General features: G+C 39.9%; 1 protein-coding gene across 6 annotated transcripts in view; it reads right to left on the bottom strand.

The window, feature by feature from the left end:
- LOC111865663 (fasciclin-2) overlaps window positions 1-23,677 on the bottom strand; it is a 410,157-nt gene that overhangs the window by 60,984 nt on the left and 325,496 nt on the right. For all 6 annotated transcript variants that reach the window (XM_023853850.2, XM_023853853.2, XM_023853852.2 and 3 more), the window contains exons 2-8: window positions 9,585-9,759; window positions 7,737-7,894; window positions 7,226-7,491; window positions 4,376-4,767; window positions 3,748-3,913; window positions 3,366-3,599; window positions 237-378 (exon numbers count right to left, since the gene is read on the bottom strand). In XM_023853850.2, the coding sequence (XP_023709618.1) occupies window positions 237-378; window positions 3,366-3,599; window positions 3,748-3,913; window positions 4,376-4,767; window positions 7,226-7,491; window positions 7,737-7,894; window positions 9,585-9,759 (1,533 nt within the window). The remainder of the gene's footprint in view (window positions 1-236; window positions 379-3,365; window positions 3,600-3,747; window positions 3,914-4,375; window positions 4,768-7,225; window positions 7,492-7,736; window positions 7,895-9,584; window positions 9,760-23,677) is intronic.

Here is a 23,677-nt window from a genome sequence, read left to right as displayed (position 1 = left end):
TCCATGCCCCCTGGGACACATGTATATATATATATATATATATATATATATATATGTATGTATGTATATATATATATGTATATGTATATAGCTGGAATCCCTTATTCCTGAGTGAAGGAACGTTTTAGATAACCAAATATCTTGTGTTACATTTTCAGTACTAGGAATGAATCGCATCACACTGAATACACATAACTGTATTACTGTGCTGGTAACCACAGGGAGCTACTACTTACCAGTAATCACTTCTAGCTTTGCTTGTAAGATATGTGAAGGACGTTTAGCCTCCTTCAGGACAATCACATGTTCAGATGATCCATGCTGATTTACTGCCCTACAAGTGTAGCGAGCATAATATTTCTGGCCAATTGGTGTTATCTGAAATATGAAATTACTTCATAATGATCAGACCTTGTACTGTTTTAACAAATTCTATATACCAAGAGCACAAAATTAATGTGTAATGTAGAGGTTGTGATAATTGTTCCATGTGTCTCATCTCTCAAGTCACTCAAATAATGTAACTTGCTGCCTGTAACCTACTAGATAAAGTAATTACATATTGAATTTTTTCTTAAATAAAAAGTACTTCTAGGGCAACATGAAAGCAAACAATGCATGGTTAGATTAACAGTACCGACAACTGGCACATGAATAAATGGCCATATATATCTCATCTTAATGCGTGTAACTTCCATTTGCAACTTTTTCATGGCGGACACTCAACCAACAGGACATACAAATAATAAAAAGAGACCTATGGGACAATCCATAACAAAATGTTCAGCCAGGTATTGGCAAACATCATGAAGAAGGGTAAGGGCTGGAAAGCAATTAAAAAGAAAGGAATGTGGAAAAAAGAGACTGCAGACTTTATGTCCAAGAACTCGTACAAAAAGAAAACGATATTAGATGGAAAAGAAGGAATAAAAAATGTATGCATCTATTACAGTGTTTTTACACCCAATTAGTAAAACATGCAATGAAATTTACAACTCTCTGCAAGTTAACATCTTTACTGCTGATTATTGGGGCACATGATAGCGTATTTGGTTGAGGGGCTACACTACAAGCTGGAAGGTCACAGGTTCAAGTCCCAATGAGGTAACTGGATTTTTTTCAATTGACCTAACTCTCCCAGCCACACTATAGTCCTGGGGTTGACTCAGCCTCTAACAGAAATGAGTACAGGAATTAATTACATAATTTTACTTGTTGGTGTCTCCACCTTATCGTGGTGAGGGGGTTTGAGTATGCCAAGGACCCTGAGAGCTATACCAGCGGTAGCGTAGCTACTGGCGGGGCCTCCCTTGCTGGACAGGTCAAAGAGTAGGCATCAGACGAAGAGAGACACCGAAAACCAAAAACTGATGCCAGAAGCAGCGTCATCAACAGCAACTTGAAGCACTGAGCAAATGATGCTCGAGATGGTTCAAGTTCGTATAGCAACAGGCGTAATCAGAGTGGTTTGAATGGCTGTTGTACTGCGATGTGGAAAGCAAATGGAAAAACTACCACATTATCACTATTCCTGGATAGACTCTCTCCAAAAACAGAGGAAGAAGACGTAAGAAGATGCTGGATGACCTTGGGGACAGAAGAGGATATTCTCATTTGAAGGAGAAAGCTCTAGATCGCATTAAGTGGAGGAACTGTTTTGGAAGAGACTGTGGACCTGTCATCTGACAGATTACTGATGAATGAATGAAAGCGCGGCCGGTGCATAAGGGTGACAACCTTATCGTCATCTTTGACCCAATGGTCTAGATAATGTGGGACCCTTAACGTCTCACAACCCTATGGGCCTTCACAGCCTGTTACAGGGATAGCTTTACTTTACTTACTTTTACTGCTGATTATCTCTGTCAACAGATTTGTATTTGTAATAAATGCATATTAAGACTAATGAGAGACGCAAAATAGCAAAGAAAATATTTAGAAACTTCTCGCTTGCCTGTATATGTTTAATCTTCAGAGTTTTAAAGCATTACCTTTATACAGAAATGCTGATATTATATGACATTCGGCTTGATGCTCTTTTACTATCAAGCATGAGGCTGCCACATGTGTCTGATATTTAACAGGATAAATTACAGTTCTGCCAAATTCAGAATTCTTATAGTAGTAAATTCATCAGGTTACTGTACCATGGAAACTTGGCTTATATGACTTACTATAAGTTCTTTGCTCTACATGCAAGAAATGAAAACACCACGAGACTGTCATATTTGTCTGTCTGTTTAGCCCTAAGTCTGCAAGTTTTATTTTGAAAACCACTGTACAGATTTTGGAAACAAATTCTGTGAATATTATGCCACTAGAGGCCAGCCCAAATACGTGCTCTTTTATTTCCTAAATAAGTAACAGCAACATGGTGAACACATAAATTCAGTAATCACATGACTACATTACCCATGTGAGATTTGAGAGTTTCACAGCAGTAACTATGAATGTTACCCTCCCCTAGCATGTGACAGCATGACTGTGGTAAATAATTACTGATGTTCCCCCGAAAAACCAGTAAATATCTATTAGACTACATGCCGTTGCATAACAGAACATAGTAACCTTCATATAAACCATAATTATTATAGAAATCATGGCAATGATAGTAAGCATGGAATTGACAGATACAAAAGCAACCACAGAAACAAATTAGAGCTTCACAAAATGTGCATGCATTTGAACAGGAATTCAAATTGCCATGATGAATACAACATATGTGAAAATTACGTGTACTCCAGCACTGGTTGTCACTTTATGATCCTGTTATCCTTAAAACCTTCATAAAGCTGATTTCTATAATAATTAACAAAATAACATTTAATGTACAGGGATGGATAGAAAATGGAGAACATATATTTCAGCCGTATCTTACAATAGTAGCATATAATTTATCTAAAATATTTCCAACTTCCATCTGCTGAAAATATCACTTACAATCATAATAAACTCCACGAAGCAGAGTGCTTGAGAAGCTGGTAGTCTCTCAGTTAGTCAAGAAATTATCCACCTTTCATGGAACATCCTCGGATCCTGTATTGAGCTAGATTAATCCAATTCAAAACTACATATCATATTTCCTTAAGAATATTACAATAATAGTACACTTGGTTATCCACTTACAACCTATGTGACTTAAGACCGGCCGCACTTATGACCACAAAAAAATAAAAATAAAAGATGATTAAAATGTAATTTTTTTAAAAATAAATTATAAAGATGATAAAAAGATTAGAGAGGTTAAAAAATACTGTTAACAAATATATGGTCAACATACAACCAGATCGACTTATGACCTGTCAGTCAGAACGGAAGTCGGTCGTAAGTCGACGACCAAGTGTATTTATATTTATTTGACTTACCTGCAGTGAGCTCAGAGGCCCTTCACCAAATTTCCGGATGTTAATATCATTGTTTTTCTCATTAATCTCAACAGTGTTCATACGCCAACTGATAGTTGCATTAGGTATTGATTCTGCCAGACATGTGATGTTAACAGGGTTATTATCCCAACTCCATGCTTCTTGCATTGGTGTGTTTGCAAAAGAAGGCATAAACTCTACTGTCAAATGAACATTCCTGAATGCCTCACCTCCCTGAGAACAATCAGATAATAAGACTTCTGCATGAAGCAAATGGTATAGTAATAATCAGTTTTCTTCAGTTACATTCAGTAACAGCAAGAACATACATCATTCACACATGTTTCTCCAAATTACAGTCAAATATAACAAAACAACTTACCTCATTTGTTGCTATACATTCATATAGGCCATCATCAGTACGTAAGATGTTTGAAATTATAAGGGTACCAACTGTTTCACCTCTCTCAGTATTTTGAGTATTCTCCACAACAATGCGTTCATCCCTCTGAACTCCAATTACAAACCTATCAGGTGATGTCAACTTTCTGAAAGTAAACAGTAAACAGAATATAAAGGGCCATAAATGAGGCGATACCCAGTCTTTGGAGAGAACAACAACAGTTGATGGGACCTTTTAGTCAAATATTGCACACAATATTTTATTTCACAGCACAGTACTGAGAAAATATAAGAGAACATACAGTAGTCAGTAACTGGTATCCAAAACTCTGCCATGTTAAACTTTAATGTCTGGGAATATAGGTTCTTAAATTTCCTGATACCACATGATGGGTGGCCACATTTTAACTTGGAAGTAACTATACAATTATTGAAAAAAATGTAACACTCCACCAGCTAGACTGTGCTCTGACTAAGCTATTCTGATGCTTAAATAAAGATGAAACCAAACAGTACACACACAAGAAAGTTTTGACAGAAAGTAATTTAATACTGTTCCTCATACATGATTTATCTGTTGTTATTGTAATTAAACATATCATCTGTACCTGAAGGTAACTTTGGGCATAGGTCTGCCAGAGGCACTACAAGAAAGTCTTGCCTCTTTATCAGTGGCGATGGAGATATTCTTATATGCCACAATACGAGGCTTCAGAGTAACACTGATCCTCACTACATGCTCAACACTATTTGCAGCATTTGTAGCAACACACTTATAATCTCCATCATCATCCTTGGAAACATCCCTGATTGTAAGGGTTCCTGTGTATTTGTCCACAGAGAAACGGTCAGCAGTTGCTAAATCTTCCTGAGTAGGTAATCTGATCCATGAAAAGGTTGGTGGAGGTTTCCCACTAGCTTTACAGGTCACTGAAGCAGTCTCCGTTTCCACCACTCTCACCGATGACTCCATCTTGTCAAATGTAGGCGGTGTGTGGACCTGTCAGACAAAAATTCCATTGCTACAACACATGGGATTGTATGACAGTTCAAGCTGTTAACTAATACAGGCAATGATGATGAAAAAGGAAGGGGAGACAGGTGATGATTCCGCTCTGATACCCTTTTCATGACATGATTACTTAAAGATTTGAAGATAATGTATCTTTCTATACGTCTTCAAGAATGAAGCCAGGACATGGTCCATCACACACAAGCTGGTTTCATGCCTATATTTGAAGCATTTATGCAAGACAAGGAAACAAGGTGAATAAATTCTCTTCAAATACTATGGGGAAAGAGATAAAAACATTGTCAGGTTCTACTTCGAGGGAAATATTTGCTTTAAGGGGAAGAAATTTGCAAACTGCATATACTGATGTTGGACTCCACTTACATCAGACTGCCCCAGACATGAACTGCACTGATGGTTCACAAGCAGATGTATTTTTAAAGAGGGATAATTAAAATAATAACAACAATGACGACGACAACAATAACAATAATACTACTACCACTACTACTACTACTACTACTACTACTACTACTACTAATAATAATAATAATAATAATAATAATAATAATAATAATGTCAGGAATGAAATGGTTAGGCAAAAGTGGCTATGGCAACAGAAAGGTAGTTTCCACACTACCAAAACTATTCATACTTATGAGCAGTTCATAAAAAATTAATTTGTGCAAGTACTTCTCATTATGAAAATTCAGAAAGTGGAGCTACTCTATACAAGTGTGTATTCCAAGAGTGGGTCTAGAATCTTCATCTGAGAACAGCCAGCAGTTAGTGATCTGACAAAGAATTTTCTACTTTTACAGAATCTGGAATTCACAAATGCCTACAAAAACGCTTGCAATTGGATCTCACTCATCACTCACTCGTGCAACTGAGCCCTTCTTGAGAGGCCGCCAATTATGCAACTTCTCAAGAACTTCCCAGAATTTCATGAAACACAAAGGTTTATTACCATGTTCACAAGAGCCCTCCCCACTGGTCTCTATCCTGAGCCAGATTGATCCAGTCCATATCATCCCACTCTAATATACATTTCAATATTCTCCACCCACTAAAAATATTTGTCTGCCTAGTGGTCTCTTTCCTTCTGGCTTTCTCACCAATATCCTATATTCATTCCCCTTCGACCCCATTCGTGCTACACGCCAGACCAATCTCATCCTCCTTGACTTGATCAATCTAATTATACTTGGTGAAGAACACATCTCCACCAATTCTCTAATATTAATATTTATTTTAGTTATTTCTTTAAAGAAATTAATAAATAATAAATACTGTATTACCTCTAGAAGCCATCGAATTTAAGAAGCTTATAGTTTTCAAATGTGAGTTTTAGGAAAAAAAAAATAGAAATATTTATGGGATGCAATCTGCTGTGTATCATATAATAGCGTTTTATGGGACTGTCTACACAAAAATTATATCAATGAACAAATCGATACTAATGTATGATCATTCATTTATTTCGTAAAGACATTGCTAAATGTTTTGACCCCCACAGGGTCATCATCAGGAGAATCTATACAAATATGGTCTTAGTCACTGAATTGTTTCTTAATATGAATCCATATTATAACAAAATTTTACAACTTGTTTTATGAATATGCCACTTTTAATATATGATCTCCAAATGCACAGTTTCTTTAAAAATAAGTTTAAAAATTGATTTGGATTAACAATAATATAATTTTAACCTTAAAATTAATTTTCTAAATTATGTTTTAATTTTAAATTAGCATAACATTAGAGGCAGATACATCAGATTTTGTTATGGTCGTTGTTGGGTGATAAGGCAGAGGTCGAGCTTAGACAGAACCGCAATGTGAATACTACAACATAAAGACAGGGATCCCCTTGCATACAATGCAACATACATAAGTAATAAAAACTCGCCATATGCAGAAAACAAACCTGCGGATATATAAAGAAAGCACTTAAGAGACCATCACACGATGCTTAGATATCATAAATACGCAAAAAAATGTGGCAAAACTCCTATAAGGGCCCCCAAAGTTCTTCCATTCATTTCATTTAAGTTTATGGATAAAGTAAAAGTAAAATAAAGGTATCCCCTTAACAGTCCGTGGAGGCCCACAGGGCTGCTCCCACATTTTCTCTACACAATCGGCTCGTAGATGGCGGTAAGGTTGTCAGCCATAAGCGCCAGCTGCATTTGATCCCCAGGAATATTCCTGGTACTCATTTCTGTTAGAGGCTGAGTCGACCCCAGGGCCATAGTGCAGCTGGAAGGATTAGGTCAACTGAAAAAAATCCACCTCATCAGGATTTGATCCCGCGACCTTTAGGCTTGTAGCATAGTGCCTCAAACAACTACACTACCGTGTGCCCCCACTTTATAAATAACATTCATGACTTAACAGCTGAGAATAATGATTTAAGAAACGCTCTCAAAGTGAGTTACACTTACCACGACACGAATATTTCTCTCTGAGAGTTCACCAGTGTCAATCACTATTGCACGACATGTGTATGTGCCATCATCTGCTTCTGTTGCTTTAACTATAAGCAAACCATCTGTTTCAACAATATAGCGCCCACCAATCTGTATTGGCTCACCATTCTGCAGCCAATCTACAATAGGAGCTGGATTTGCTGTCACTTTACACTTTATCTTGTAATTCGAGCTGACGATTGGGTATTGCTCTTCTGGGGCATCTTCCCATGTTATGGCAACTGTTGCACAAGAGAATTACATTTCAGACTATATTGTTTTGGTCCAAGTAACATTAAATATCTGAAATATTGTATTTACTGTTAAGTTGAAATGTCATAAACGTAACAGAAAAAATAAGCCAGCTTTTGAGTAAGAAATTCCACACAAGCAACATAAATGTTCTGTCAGCTGTGTATTTTGAGAAGCTGATTCACAGAGAGAAGTAGGGTAAACCTAAGGTACAGTCTTGCTCCCATGAACTCACCAAATGTTTTGATAAGCACACTCTTGGACAACTCTTCTGTGTTTGCATACTTTGCAGTGCAAGTGTAGTTCCCTGCATGCCTCTCTTGCAGCATGGGGATGATGAGGGCCAAACCATCTGGCATACGCTCTGTGTGCATTCCTGCTTCTACACTATACCTGAAAGGAAAACTCCAAATAACCATATCATCTCCTACATAAGTACATTTCAAATAAAAATAAAGAAATACTGCATCTTCAACTGGGTGGGCCCAAGAGCTGGTCAGAATATGGTGGTGAACAGAATAATCCTTTCCTCTACTGGGAAATGAACCCTGGTTATCTTGATCATAATCAGATCCAAATTAAACATTAATGAGGGAATAAATCAATGTCATCTGATGGTCAAGCAACTAAACAGTAGTGTTTCCTAACACAACATGAATATGCCCATACATTCCTCTGCAAGGTGTATGTGTATGTTGTATAGGGTACACACACTGGCCATAATTTGACACTTTCAATTAAAAATTATGTTTTATTTAATATCAAATGCCAAAACTACTGCAACAGAACCTATACACCAATTTCCACAGTAGAGAGGCAGATCTTATTTCTACAATCCTGGTCCACCGACTAAGTACATGAGGCAGAATATATCTTGAGAAGTTACTACACGTTCAGGTGGTCAAAAATTCAATTTCTTTTAAGAAGCCTGAAGGTTTATTAATGTGTTCATTAGAATCCCTAGCGGCCCTATTTTGAGCCAGATGAACTCATTCGTATACTCATTACTGTATTTTTAATAACCATTTTAATATTATCCTCCCATCTACATCTAGATCTCTCAACTGTGCCCTCAACATCTTCTGGGTTCATTCAGTATTACTATTCATATTTCTGACAATTCTTATGTTATTCAGCACCATAAATTACTACACATATATATCAAAGAAAACGTTATGAAAAACATAAAACTGATACTCTAGCCTCTTCCCTGACACAGTTTTATATGAATTTCTTACTCTTCGCACGCACACTCCTTTAGTTCATGACCTTATACACAAAACACCGGAACCATGTCATAGCTTAAGTGGTTAGACGCTTGTTTCTCGCTGCAGGCTACTGGGTCCAACATTGGGTAGCTACACGTGTGATTTACAGCAAACAAGTTAGCATTGAAGTAGGTTTTCCCCTTCTAGTCATCATTTTACCATTCCCCCATACTCATCTGTCACATTTTTGAGATTGCAGATTCATCTCTGACATGGAGCTGGCTCCTTACAGATTAAGGATGTTAGTGTAGAATATCAGAAAGATCCTCTTTACAAAATTTTCTCCAATCTCCGGTTACTTCTTTCTTCTTAGTTTCATATATTCTCTTTATCTCTTTAAGACCCCGTTCTCACATCCTCAAGCTATGTTATTTCCTTAATATGAGAGGCCAACCTTCTACCCATCACATAGCCACATACTCCAATTATGTTTTTTTTTTTGCTCCCCCCCCAAATAAGGAACATTTGTGTTTAAAAGCTGAGAGAAACCTACAGTGACCAGCGTGATAATCTTTCCTTGCTAGTACCATACATATATCATTTTGACACCTATAAATTATGTCAGTCTGAGCAGGATCTGCATCAAGACCAATTCTGGAATTTCATCAACACCATATTATTAGTTTCCCGCACTGCACAAGTTTTGATGTTGATACAACTTCCTGCAAAATTTAGAAATATCTTCTGGCAATTCAGAAGTATCTTTTACAGAAATTAAAGTTCACATCTTTCCTTTACAAAAGACTGCATTCAAACCATATTACATTATAAAAGCTTAATTTCTGACGGTCTGAAGTTTGGTAATGCACATATACCTATCACTGTTATCCCCAATTACTCTGCCAGTGGGGTCGTGCCATTGCAGATTGGTCACAAGGTCCTTGTTCTCAACATCAACCCGGCAAGATAGCAGCATGCTGTGATGGATGGCCCGGTTCAAAGTCGGCTGTGAGGGCAGAATCTTGAGTTCTGGTGTCCCCAGTACAAGTTCTGGCAACAAACAAACAACAATTATGGCCTAATTAAATCAGTTTTGGGGTAGAACTGTAGATGATGCACATTACTCTTATTTCCAGCTGCATGCCTCTATATTAGAAGCCGAACTGTCTATAGACACAAATAAGACAAAGCTATTCACCACATATATTGGGTGTTCAGTGTTCATGATATTATATCACTTCATCATGCCTGTTTGCACCACACAGAAAATGGCAAAAGCAAAAATGAAGAACCAAAATCAGCAGAGATGCAAAGACAATTTTATTAATACTGAACTTCGTATGTACAACCATTTACCATATTACATTAAGGAGATACCAGCTCTATACAGATTCAAGAAAGCTTTGAAAAATTTCCTGTTTGATCATTGCTTTTACAGTGTAGACGAATGTCTTACTTCTTTAGAAAAGAGTTCTAGTTAGACTAAATTATATATTCCAAGATTCAAAGAATCAGTTAGCCTCATAGTATTGAATAATACAAGTCATAAGAACGCTTACCGCTCAGTTCATTTATTATTTTTACAGTGTAGGTGAGTATTTTATTTGTTAGAAAAGAGTTTTAGTCAGTCTAAATTATATATACCAAGAATAAATTAGCCTCATAGTGTTGGACAATATAAGTCATGAGAACACTTACTGCTCAGTTCAATTCTCTCTCCAGGAAATAACACTTCGTGACTGCTTCTGGGAATTATCTGCCGAGTGCCATCTTAAAGAAGATTCAAGACCACAGAAACTGACCACAGACCACTTCAAGATTGCTAAATTATTATAGTCATTTATTATTATATTGTCATATTGAATTGAATGGCCGCGCCACAGCTTAAGCGGTTAGTCGCTGGCTTCCCACCGCTGCGATCTAGTCATGTGGGATTTGTGATGGACAAAGTGGCGCTGGGGCAGGTTTTCCCCGAGTACTTCGGTTTCCCCTGCCAATCCTCATTCCATCAAATCTCCATAGGCATTACCACCAGTAAAGGTACAATAGGACATATGGAGGATTTAAGACCACAGAAACTGTTTTCAAGACTAATTATACTGTCATATTATTATCTCTGTATTACTATATTATTATTATTATTATCATTTATTATAATTTGGCATACTATTTCTGTAATTTTTATTTAGTATTAGTATTAATATTAATCTTTGACTTGTCCCATATCATGTATAATGATTCATGGACGAAATAAAATTGAATTGAATTGAATATATACATTTACAGCATAGCCATCCAACTTCTGTGGAAGATCAAACACTAACATGATATTTATCAATGCAACATCGCAGGTTTCTTGCTGCTATGGCAAGCAACTTCTAATGTCAACAAACTGACTAAGAACCCCTTCGGTATGCACTAGATTAATTTTAGATCAGGCAAAATTCAGTGGCCACCATAAAACATTTGTACATTCTTCTGTTCCTTGCTGAACAAGAAAACAGTCACAAATAGCACAACGTGTTTAAAGAGAACAATTAAGAAATGCAAGGTCGGTTTCTTGTAAAATAGTACACTGACTGGCTTCCTCGACAGCAAAGTACTTGCAGATTTTACAGAAATCTTTAACTGCCTGATCACGAAATAACCAAATGAAATGCAGCAATTTGGAAATTTGGAGAAGGGTTTAGATGCAACCAGCATTCAAATTAGAATGAGGTACTGTAAAGTAGTCACCCAGGAAAAAATTAAAACCCATACAAATGTTTATAACACTGAGATCCTATACATTTTAAAAAATTCTGGAATCCCATTGTACGTTCACTAATACACAAATTAGTGAACACATTGTATGATAGAAAATGCAGAGCGGCAGTATAGAAGAATGTCTATCTGAATATGAATGGCAAGTCAGCAGCTCATACTTCCGCCGGGCCCTTTGCTCCTCCTATGAACAACACTAAAAAAAAATACTATTTTTTTTTCAGTTCTATCATTAGTTACCTCATTCTGGATCTCAGCCATTTATTCAAGTTTCAAAAGTCTGTAATGTGGGCCAAGAGTCTATCTCTTTCCAGCGCTTCCTTGATTGGATGTACAGGCAGTGTTTCCTGGCAAAAATCCAGTAAGTTAAGTACTGTTTTACTCCATGGTCTTACAACGCAATTACGCTTTGCCACACACCACACAAGCATGGAAAGGGGACAGGAAGTTTACCCTATAGAACATAGGAAAGATAAAAGGAATTTCATATAACTTTCTCCTGTTACAACTGACAAGAAGAGTGTGTAATATACTACATAAGCACTATGCCATGAAGGTGTGCAGGGGAGTGGATGTATAAATCCACGTAATCTAGACCCATTAGATAGGATGCTGGATGGTGAAATTTGTTGCAGTAGACATACCAACACCATAACAACTATCCCATGCACGGGAAGGTTATTTAATAAATTTCATCAGTCCTAGACAATTAGTTTGATGGCCAGCCTTCTTAACAATATGACTATTACATTTCGACATGTGACTATGTAACTGATTGGTGTCTAGTAAACTGTTCTTCTGCAACTTGTGTGGGATAGTGTATTTTATTTTAGTTCTAGTTCAAGTTCATAATTTTTCTGCTTTTTAAGGCTTGCATAAACATCCAAGATTCAAAAAGACAACTGAAGAGTAAACTGACCAGGTAAGAGTGAGAAGGGCTGGTGATTGTCCTATTTACTCTAGGGCTCCCAGTAAGCTTCAGGGATTAAAAAAAAAGAGGAGGAGGAGGCTTTGGTGGAACCGACCATTTCTCCTAATAATAGTAAAAGGTAAAGTTGTCCTTGGGCTTAATTAATAAGCACCATATCGTGAAGGTGTGTGAGGAGTATAGCTTCACTATTTCTGACCTTAGCACTAGACGGAGTTGAGTGGTCAGCTTCACGCCCCAGCTGCTTGACCCCCACAGAAACTGGCCCTGGTATGCATTGAATGGGAGGCTGAGTGGGCACCAGGGCCGGTTTGGACGCTGTGGAAAAGCAAATCCTTTCTCCTGATGCGTCTTCTCTTTCATTGGTGTTACGAGAGAAATATGCGCAATCAACGCCTCTCAAAACATTTAATCCACTTTCAGAAAAACGACTCTGCTCGTTGCATGTGTATACATAAATATTACATATACCTATATATACATAATGTGACAATTCTACCGATGTGTTAATGCAATGTTCGGATAGTTGAACACCGGACACAATATCGATGTACTCTCGCCAACTCAGTTTCTGAGCAAATCTCTATTGGAACGGAAATGTCCCAGAAAAACAAATATAATCAGCCTTCGGTGTCTCTCTCTCGAGGCATCATAAAGTTCTGAATCGTCTGAGGGTGGGGACGAATGTGAAAGGAAAAACGGGAAGAGAAAACGTGTAGGGAGAAGGAAGGGCAGAATTTTATGCCACAGACATCTCGATGAGTACTCTGGGCTCATACACTGGTCCCCTCGTAATTATCGAACTGCGCAGACCAACTTCGTGAGGTCTGCCATTGAATACCAGCCGTCCAGCCATCCGCGAAATTGAATTGAGCTTGACGTAGTTTATAACTACAGTTAGGTTAGAATAAACAAACATTACTCTAGAAAAAAAATATGACAAAAATATTCGCTCCTACAGGAAAATACCATGAAAGAGCTGTAGTCGTAATAGGCGAACGAATTGCTGGATGCCTGATGAAAGTTTAATTAACTAGGCCATTACAGCTTAATGTTCGATAACTGATGTGTTGAAATCCTAATAGTAGTACGGGTTTATCATCCAATCAGATGACACGATCATGAAAGGTAACTCTGCAGAGAATTCAGAAATTCAGACACCAAAATCCACAGCAAAGTTGGGAACACAAGCATTCGAGATCTGCTTATGTCAGCCTGCTCAGTGAAATATTTCAGACTGTAACACAACATATGTTGATTCATAGGGTTTGATCATCATGGCGCCCTTAGTAACCACCCAAGATCCACGGAAGGTACACAATACCGTGGCGTAAAGTCGTCCCTGTGATTATCTAATTAAGCACTATGATACGAAGTCGTATGGGGGAGTGGATGTATAGATCCACATTTTCTCAACCTCGGCACTAGCTGGAGGTTAGTGGTCAGCTTCTCAACCAGGCCGCTTTACCCGGGAAAAGATCCCCCCATACCCATTTGATAGGACGCTGGGAGGAACCCAAAGACGGCCGGGACGACGTGGAGAAGAGAAAATTCTTGATACTACAGGGATTCGAATTCCGACCCTTCATTCGACCAGCCCTTAGTCAGTCGCTATACCGACTACGCTACCCCAGCTCCTACAGAATATAAACCTCAAACACAACACAACTGCTCCTCTTAGAAACATTAAGTAAAAAAATCAGTACAGTGAAACAAATAAGAAAAAATACCTAGCTGATGATGACAGCATCCGCGTGGGGGGGATTGCATTGCAGAAAATTTCCAATACAGCAATCATCACCATCGCACAAATCCTTCAAACAGTAGTATTAGAAGGTAGAGAGTTAATTGCTTCCCGAATCTCCTATCAGTGTCACTCAGTCATTTTCGCATTAGGATAAGAGAAGGCTGGTCTGGACTTGCAAGCTTGAGAACGCAAAACGGCTTGCAGGAGTATTCGTGTTCATGACTGTTGCAGGTAAATATGACGATGCGTATCCTTAACTCTGTACTGAGACATCGCTATCCATCACGTAAAGAATACGATGCACTTTGAAGTATAAATCGTGTTTCCGGAGCACTTTATTTTCATGGGAGCAGGTTTCATTCGGAAATGCGGGTCATGGCGGAGCTGCCCATTAGAAATTACGTCCGTAAGTGGGAAATCTGAAGTAAAGGTAAAACTGTCCCTGTAACAGGCCATGGAGGCCCATAGGGTTGTGAGACGTCGAGGCTCCCACATTCTCTATGGCGGTAAGGTTGTCAGCCTTTCGCGCCGGCCGCCCTTTACACCTGTGAAAAATTCCTGGTACTCTTTCTGTTAGAGGCTGAGTCGATCCCAGGGCCACAGTGCGGGTGGAAGGGTTGGGTAAATTGAAAAATCCAATGACCTCATCGGGATTCTTATAAGATTAAGAAAGTGAAAAAACGGCCAGGGCCCAAACTGGGCTGCAGAGCCAGTAATATTAGTAGTAGTAGTAGTAGTAGTAGTAGTAGCAGCAGCAGCAGGTAGGCCTACATTGCATCCGTGTTTGAATTGGTAGCAGTTCTTTCCTGCCTCAACAGATGAGCTGTGTGCCACTGGAACTACCTAAAACAGGCGCCATATAAGTTCTGACAAGAATGTTCTGCTCATGATATAAATCTATCAAGACTTGAACCCTGTGAGTTCAACAGAGTTCGTGCTGCACTTGTCTCCAGTCTAAACCAGAGAGCTCATTTGGGATATGAAATTCTGCCGACATTAAACTAACTTCCTGCGCGCCATCTAGATGACACAAGAACTATCAGTTCGCAGCGCTGTCACAATTAATTCACAAGAAAAGTTCATAGGTCATGTGACGACATCACATTTACATACATCACCCACAAACGCTCAGTCACCCACAACAGCGTCAATTAATTCCAGCATTTAATTACAACGATCAACTGCCTCACTGAGCTCATCTCTCAAGGCAGGCTAGAGGTCAAGATAAATCTTCATTCCTACACCAATGTAAATTATATAAATTTGAAGTATATATGCAACTGTACGCCAAAAGAACATGACTATACGATATTATATACAGGACAGGATATTGTATACAGGAAGACCGCACTAGTAACACATATACGAGAGAAATACGACATGCAAAAACTACGATGACCGCAAAAGAGTACAATGACAGCGTTCTAGCCGTGTGATAAAAACTAAACAACGACAATAGACAAGTGAACAGTGCAGTGGACTCCCCGAAAAAAAAGGGAAATTACCTGATGATGGCCCATGTGCGGCCGAAACATGTTGTAAAGTGAGAAGAAACATATGAAAAACTAGAGACACTTTAGTAACTTCATGATCACTTTTAGTGTACATGTTATACTTTAAGTATCTTAGAGAAATTTTATAATTTTAACAGCGTCGTGAAGTATTCAAGTTGCACTTTTGGTGAGAAACATATTTTAGATGTTTTTTTTTATATTAAAAAAAATATTCTTGCATTATTGACGGGTGCTTTAATAATGATGATAACGTCTATACGATAACAATGATTACGTATGAGTAACTTACAAATATAAACGTCAAATTGATACAGCACAACGTGAAGTAATCCTCTAGTAGAGGCCGCGCCATAGCTCAAGCGGTTAGTCGCTGGCTTCCCATCGCGGCGGCCCAGGTTCGATCCCGGGTCTGGTCAAGTGGGATTTGTCGTGGACAAAGTGACGCTGGGGCAGGTTTCTTCCGAATACTTCGGTTTCCCCTGACAATCTTCATTCCACCAATTGCTCCACAATCACCCTCACCTATCATCTGGGGCTGGTACAATAGGCCAGAAGTGGCCGCAGTACAAGGGACTTAGTCCCACCCACTAGCAATAAAAAAAACCCTCTAGTATAATCGTCAGATGCTAGGATGTATGATTTGAGATTCTCACAACGGTTGTTATGAACGGTTCTATCTCCTGGGATATAAAGCCATATATTCCGTTCAAAGTCAGCCGACGTTTTGGAGAAACACGTCGCTTCCATCTTCAGGGCCGAAGAATAAAAACTACTCGAAAACAGATAACTATCGTATTAGGTTCTGGGATAGCTCAGTCTGTATAGCTGCGTGTTACTGGCTGGACGGCCTAGGTTCGATTTCCGGCAGGGGGGTAAGATACTTCGCCCCAGCGTCCAGAAGGGTCCTTGGACCCACCGAGACTCCTATAGAACTTTACCTCTTTACCTTTACCATAGGCGGCTGTTACACAAGCTGATGGTCTTAACGAAAAGGAGAAATCGAATTCAGTTACATGAATGTTGCTGATTGATTCAGTTTATTTCATGGAGTTCAGGATGGCAGACGTTCAGTGTTTGTGCCGTCTTGATGTGTAGCTTTCTTCCTGTGAGGGCAACACACAACATCCAACTACAGGCGCGCAATGCCCCCACCCCCAGTAACTAACTCCCCTTACACATGGAGTTAATGAGCCACTTCCTATGCAGCAGCCTCTACAGTGATGCGTGAACTGAGGGCTTCCACCGTCCACAAGACCAGTTTAATATCACCGCTTATCTTCACGGAATGGTGCTAAAGCTCAACTGAAACCTTCCAAAAACATTTAGATGGCATTTCCTTCCCATTATTTTAAACAAATTAAATTGTCACGCCCCAGCACAAAATGTGAAAAGTGCATACATACCCGTATACTGATGTTCTTCACGAGCTGTCAACCGTCTTAATGCCTTTTGGGTGGACCTTGACTATGAAAATTATTTCTAAAATGTGAAACGAAACTCCGAATGCTCTTATCTACGTCTTGCGATTTGAGCTGAGTCCTATTCGGCAAAAAATTATTACAACCTCGTAGTAATCGTAAACAATAAAGTAGTAGTAATTTCGATACTATGGAATCAAAAACCTGATGATTTCGGCCTATGTCTTAGCTTGGTATAGTTAAACAACACGGTCGTTGTGCCCTGGGCATGTAGGGATATAGAAGGGCTCAAAATTTTCATAGAGAAATATATTGGAAATTTGTAATAAAATAAAACCTAGACCAATTAATTATGGAGTTGTTTGGAATGTCCTGGCCGTGATCGTATCAACTCCTGCAGTTTCACATATACGAGCCACGCTGAGCAAACTAGTTCACTTATATTTTAATAATAAATATTTTGCAGCTATGCAGCTATAAAATAAATCGCACTTGGCCCACAAAATAAACAGAAAGACCAGACGATATAATTCCGAATGAGTGGACACGAATGTCGTGTGGTTACACAGAAAATAAAAACTGGCGATACTTATACCAACAAGATAAACGTATAAACGTTTATCTGCTTTTCTCTGTTTCAGCAGCTCCAGTTTCACCGCTGTTTACCACCGTTTCGTTTCCTGACAACCCTGTAGGCAACTGGTCAGTTTAACTATCGCACCATTAGAGCTACGGTGAAAGAACTCCTGATGCCCTGTCGTTAAGATCTCATGTTTATCTCAGATCGATTTGAGGGTGGCGGCGAACAGAAGAATCTAGATATGAAATGTTGCGGTTGAGTCCTTCGTATTCAGAAGGTCAATGGTTCAAACCTCAACCCGGGAACTCATATCAGTTCTTTCATGAGCGCGTCAAGGAAAACACATATACAGTTCCCATTCGTCTGTTCACCATAATAATATTTGAGACTACAAGTTATGAAACTCTTCACTTTGCATCTCTCTCCCTCCTTCTGTTACGCCGTCTTAGAGGCCAAGACATTTCTCTAAGCGCCCTGTTTCCATACATCCTCCCTTAAAGTCAGAGAATGCGTATCACTTTCAATATTTACCATTTAATCTGTACCGTGACTAGTCTACGCGCTGGATGTCCGAGGAGCGGCGGTTAGATGCCCTGCAGGGACAAGATATTTTTCTCTTCTCGAGGTCCGAGGCCCGCCCAGCCAATCGATAACTGGAACTATGGAACTATTTCCCAGCGGATAAAAGATCAAAGAAGTGAAGCTGGCAACTTTCCTCCACCTATTTCCGAGATTAAAAATTCCCGGAGCTATACCTCCAATTGCCCGAGAGTGATCGTGGCGTGGTACTCAATTGGACCTTGGAAGAAATTTACATTTTACCTTTTATATCGAAAGATGTTTCAGACAAATGCTGCGAAACTACATGTTTCGTTGACGTTAAGAAATAATTCAAACGACAGAACTGTCCAGTGATGTCTGCCGTTGCTTGGAAGGTCGGGCACTGAGCTGCTCTGGTTCGAGTGAGACGGAAGATTCAGAACAGTAAGCAGGGAAGAAATGGCATGATCACATGGATATCCGGTGCCCCGGTCGGTATTTGATAATAGCTCAGTTAAGTTTAATCAAGATATTCATTCAAATATTATGTTTCCGGACATTAACCATTGTCCTCTTTTTATTTAACACACATACGTTTCGGAGACTGGATTCTGTCTCCGTCTTCAGGTAAAAACTACTCAGTTGGGCCCAATCGATAGAACTAGTCCCTATCTCCGCAAACCTGCACCAACACAAGATCGGGTATACGAGCGAAGCACAACACAAACCATCTGCGAGAGTTAAGCCAAACATTAAAAACTCCACATGTGTGGGGCCTAGCACCAGAGAACTATAGGAATTGAAGTCACCACTCATTGATAATTCTCTGGAGCAAAGCTAAGGATTCATACGTGTGGAGTTTTTAATGTTTTGTCGTTTAATAACCAACCAAAAGACGACGAATCACATGGCAGCCGGTCTCAAGACAGAAATTTGAACCCGGGACCTCTCACTAGGCAGCAGAGATCGACGCTCTGTCTGTTCTATATTAGCCTCAGCAGCTGATACGGTGAGATTCAGGCATGCATTACAAGCCTGTTTTCAACATCATCGGGACAGGTTGGTACGACATACAGAACTGCGTCGCTCCAATAATAAGGAAACGGAGACCTAGTTTCAACAGCTGACACGCTGACTAGTGGTGATATTCCATTAAGTGGTGTTAATTTTGACACAAGATGTAAAAAGGAGGAGTTTAATGTAGACCAAACAAAAAGTTGGCGTCACCAACAAAGTGAGACCACGAGGTTCAAAATGAAGCAATAAGCAAATAAAAGTTGGCCGAGGGCAGGAGTAGCGAAGTGCAAACCATGGACACGGGAGATGGGCGCACAGAAATATAAACCGGATATGAAGATGCATCTCAGTCAGGACAACTTGCGTTCGAGTTCGGGGAGGGATTTATCTCGTCTCTGTTACCTTTAAAATAAGTTATCAAGGCCGCAAAGTACCTTCTGCCGGGTGTAAAGCGGCCGCAGTCTCAAGCTGGCAATTCACAATCCACTGTCGCTATACATTTCTTCATGGCAAGGTAAAGGTAAATTTATCACTGGGTTTAAATAAGCACTACGCCCTGAAGACGGACGAGGGAGTGGAAATATAGCTCCGCCATTCTTGGCCTCGGTACTAGATGGAGGTGATCAGCTTCACTCTTCTGCCGCTTTATCCCTGAGGAAACAGCCCCCAGTACACATTTGATACGAGGCTGGGTAGGACCCAGAGCCGGTCTGCACGTTATGGAGAAGAGAAAAATGTATTTCCCCCCGCTGGGACTCGAACTCCAACTCGTCGGTCGTCCGGGCGGTAGACTAGCCACCAAGGGGTACATTACCTTTACCTTAGGAACTAACCAACCAACTATAGGCAGTACGAGTCCTTTTCCGAAGTCGATATTGGCTTCTCTTGCTTCTTCCATTCCTCTTTCTCCCGCTTGGAGCATTGGGTATCCGTAAAACGCTCCATTTCACTTGTTTCTTAATTTCAGGCAGTGAGTAGGACGCCTTGGCCAGGGGATCAGCCCGTCGCAAGGCCGCTACATAACACAACCACAGAATAAACATAGACATCCATGCCTCAAGTGAAATTTAAATCCACGATTCCAGTGTTCGAGCGGGAGAAGACATTTCCTGCCTTAGACCACGCGGCCAATGTGACCTGCGCCAATAATGGCACACGTGGTAAAAAGAAATTATTCGCATTTCACTGAACGCAATCGTTCATTCCTGGATTCACAACAGCCCGCAACTTAACAGTATCATGTAATATCCTGAAATATGCGTCTACTCCACGTTATCCGGTTGAGGCACCATGCCACAAGCCGGAAGGTCGCGGGTTCCATTCCCGATGAGGTCACTGGATTTTTCAATTAACCTAATCCTTCCAGCCGCACTATGGTCCTGAGGTCGACTCAGCCTCTAACAGAAATGAATACCTGGAATCTTATTTAGGGTAATGGGCGGCCGGTGCGTAAGACTGACAACCTTACTGCCATCTGTGACCCGATCGTCTAGACAAAATGTGGAAGCCACGACGTCTCACAACCCTATGGGACTTCACAGTCTGTTACAGGGACAGCTTTGCCTTTTTTACACGTCTGTTGACCTAACAATGTGATGTAATAGTGCCCTCGCATCTGTATCACTCTAAGGGAAGCTTGTAAAGTTTGTTGAAACATAATACAAGTTACTACAAATGATTCATACCATTTCAAAACACTATATTTTCCGAAGTATTATACATACAAATATGATTGATACATGAAAAGAACCGCAAACTCAACAAGTTTGCATCGTGATACAGAAGTTTGCAGCATGAGTGCAGTGCCTCACAAAATGGTGACGAAGCTGCAAAGAGATTCTGTGTTGGAATATGCGAGATGTTCGTCTGTTATTGCAATGCAGCATGCATTCAGGGCAGAGCACAGAAAAGAACCACCATGTAAACAGAGCATTCTGCGGTGGTATCAGCATTTTAAAGATACTGGCTGTCTGTGTAAACGGAAAAGCACGGGGCGACCAATATAGTGTTTTGAAATGGAATGGATAATTTGTAGTGACCCTGTATATAACTGCGGGTAGCATTTCAGTCCATGGAGGCCAGTGCGTCACTGAAGATTAAAGAAGGAAGACACCCCGTGGACCACGTCCCCCGCACAAGACTGACAAAAAGAGTATGGAGGGGAGCCTATGTAATGACATCCCTAGTTTCATCAGGACGATTAGGCCAGCCTATTCATAAGGCCGTTATTCAAGCACAAACAGCCCACTGACCTCTGCAGCCCGCTTGTTACTGCAACCTTGGAGGTCACTCCTGACCTTACAGCATTTAATTAAACCTACTTCGTACCAGATACACCACACAGAAACCAAAGGCTGGTTCAAAACACAGGTTACGACCACAAGGATCAATAATAGATGTACATTCAGGATCTGAGGTTCTCACAGCGGTGGTTATGAAGAGTTCTATCTTCTGGGATATAGCGCTGTGTAGGATCTGAGGTTCTCACAGCGGTGGTTATGAAGAGTTCTGTCTTCTGGGATATAGCGCTGTGTAGGATCTGAGGCTCTCATAGCGGTGGTTATGAAGAGTTCTANGGGATATAGCGCTGTGTAGGATCTGAGGCTCTCATAGCGGTGGTTACGAAGAAGAGTTCTGTCTTCTGGGATAGAACACCATAATCCGTCCAGTATCACCAACGTTTCGGAGGAACATGTCGCCTCCATCTTCATGGCCGAAAAACAATCCAAGCAAGTAACAAGCATGAAGCCTTGCTTGCTATTTGCTTCATGTTTATTTCTTGTTTGGCTTATTCTTCGTCCCTGAAGATGCAGGCAACACGATCCTCCGAAATGTCGGTTGACTTTAGGAGGACTACACGGCCTTATATAACTCTTCGTTAACAATGAATACTGCACAACAGAGCATCTATGCTTTAGTTACGAAGAAGAATGTAGGATTTTAGGCTCTCACAGCGGCAGTTACGACGCGATCTCTCTTCTGGGATAGAGCAACGTGTGATCTGTTCAAAGTCAACAGAAATTTCGGAGGAACAGTCGCCTATGTCTTCAGGGCCTGAGATTAGGCCAAGGAAGAAATCAACGTGAAGTAGGTAGCAAGAAAGGCTTCGTGCAGGTTACTTGCTTGACATGTTTCTCCGAAACATCGGTTGACACTGAAGAGCCTACATGGCGATATATCCAAGAAGACAGAACTCTTCTTAGGCATAAAGAGTGTTTTGAAAAAGTGTGCGCGTGAAAGTGTCGCACGAAAGGTATGCGAAATTTCAGGCGGCTATTAACTGGATTATTTTGAAACAATAATACATCAACATGGGTCCGATTCCCAACCGACACATCTATTCATGTTGTTAACGATAAAAAAATCGCTGAGTATAAAAATTTTATTTTGTTATCTTAAGCAATTTATTTTTATCTACGCTAGGGGTTACACGAGATGACCTCCTGAACTGCCTAAGCACAATCTTGCAAGCTTCAGAACATAACTTGCTACTTTTATATGGGCCTAGGATTGTTCAGCAAGGAAGAAGCAGCAGGCTCCATGATGTAGCTGGGGTTCATTACCTTCTCAGCGACTTTTATTGGTATATCTATGTATTCATTTATGTCCAGAGCAGGTGACTATAAAAAAAATAAAATGCCCGCGTAGTTGCTAAGAAAACCGATGAAAATTCTTAAAATTAAACAGTAATTCATCAGTTTTCAGCAATATAATTAGTTTTGTATCGTTGAAAATCGGACGCATGTTGATGTAACAATCTTCATTCAAGTAGTCCAATAAACATCCGCGTAAAGTTTGGCAGACGTTTCGTGGGATACTCTACACATACATGTTTTCGGTAGAAACGTCTCACTACCATATAAATATTATGTTTTTGGACATTAACAATCGTCTTGTATCTATCTACAAATCGTCCTGTTTATTTTTCAAAACACAACGTTTCGGAGACTGGATTCTGTCTGTCTTCAGGTAAAACCTACTCAGTTGGGCCCAGTCGATAGAGCTAGTTCCTATCTCTGCACCGTCGGAACTAGCTCTATCCATTGGGCTCAAATGAGGTTTTACCTGAAGACGGTGACAGAATCCAGTACCGAAACGCTCTTTTGAAACATAAACAGTAAGGTTTTAGATAGAAACAAGACGATAGATAATGTCCAAAAACATAATATGTATTTGTACCAATGTACCATCGTCACAAACTTTTAGATACTAACTCATTATCATGCTGTCCAAAACACTTTCGGGGAGAATGCAATCTATAAACCTTTCCCAATTCGGTACTGTTATGTCTAGCTCATTTTTTGAAAGATGTCTCCCTGATACCATAGCTAGAAAGTATAATGACTGTCACAGAAGATGCCCTCATTTAGAAATGTGCTGTGAAAAATGTCGGCAACCTTGTCACCGCGGCAAACAGTAAGGCACTGTCCAACATATTCCGGAAACCGTCCATGGTAAGCA

The sequence above is a fragment of the Cryptotermes secundus genome, unplaced genomic scaffold, assembly GCF_002891405.2.
Source record: "Cryptotermes secundus unplaced genomic scaffold, Csec_1.0 scaffold19, whole genome shotgun sequence".
Classification (NCBI taxonomy): Eukaryota; Metazoa; Arthropoda; class Insecta; order Blattodea; family Kalotermitidae; genus Cryptotermes; species Cryptotermes secundus.
This window is presented reverse-complemented; position numbering and strand designations above follow the sequence as displayed.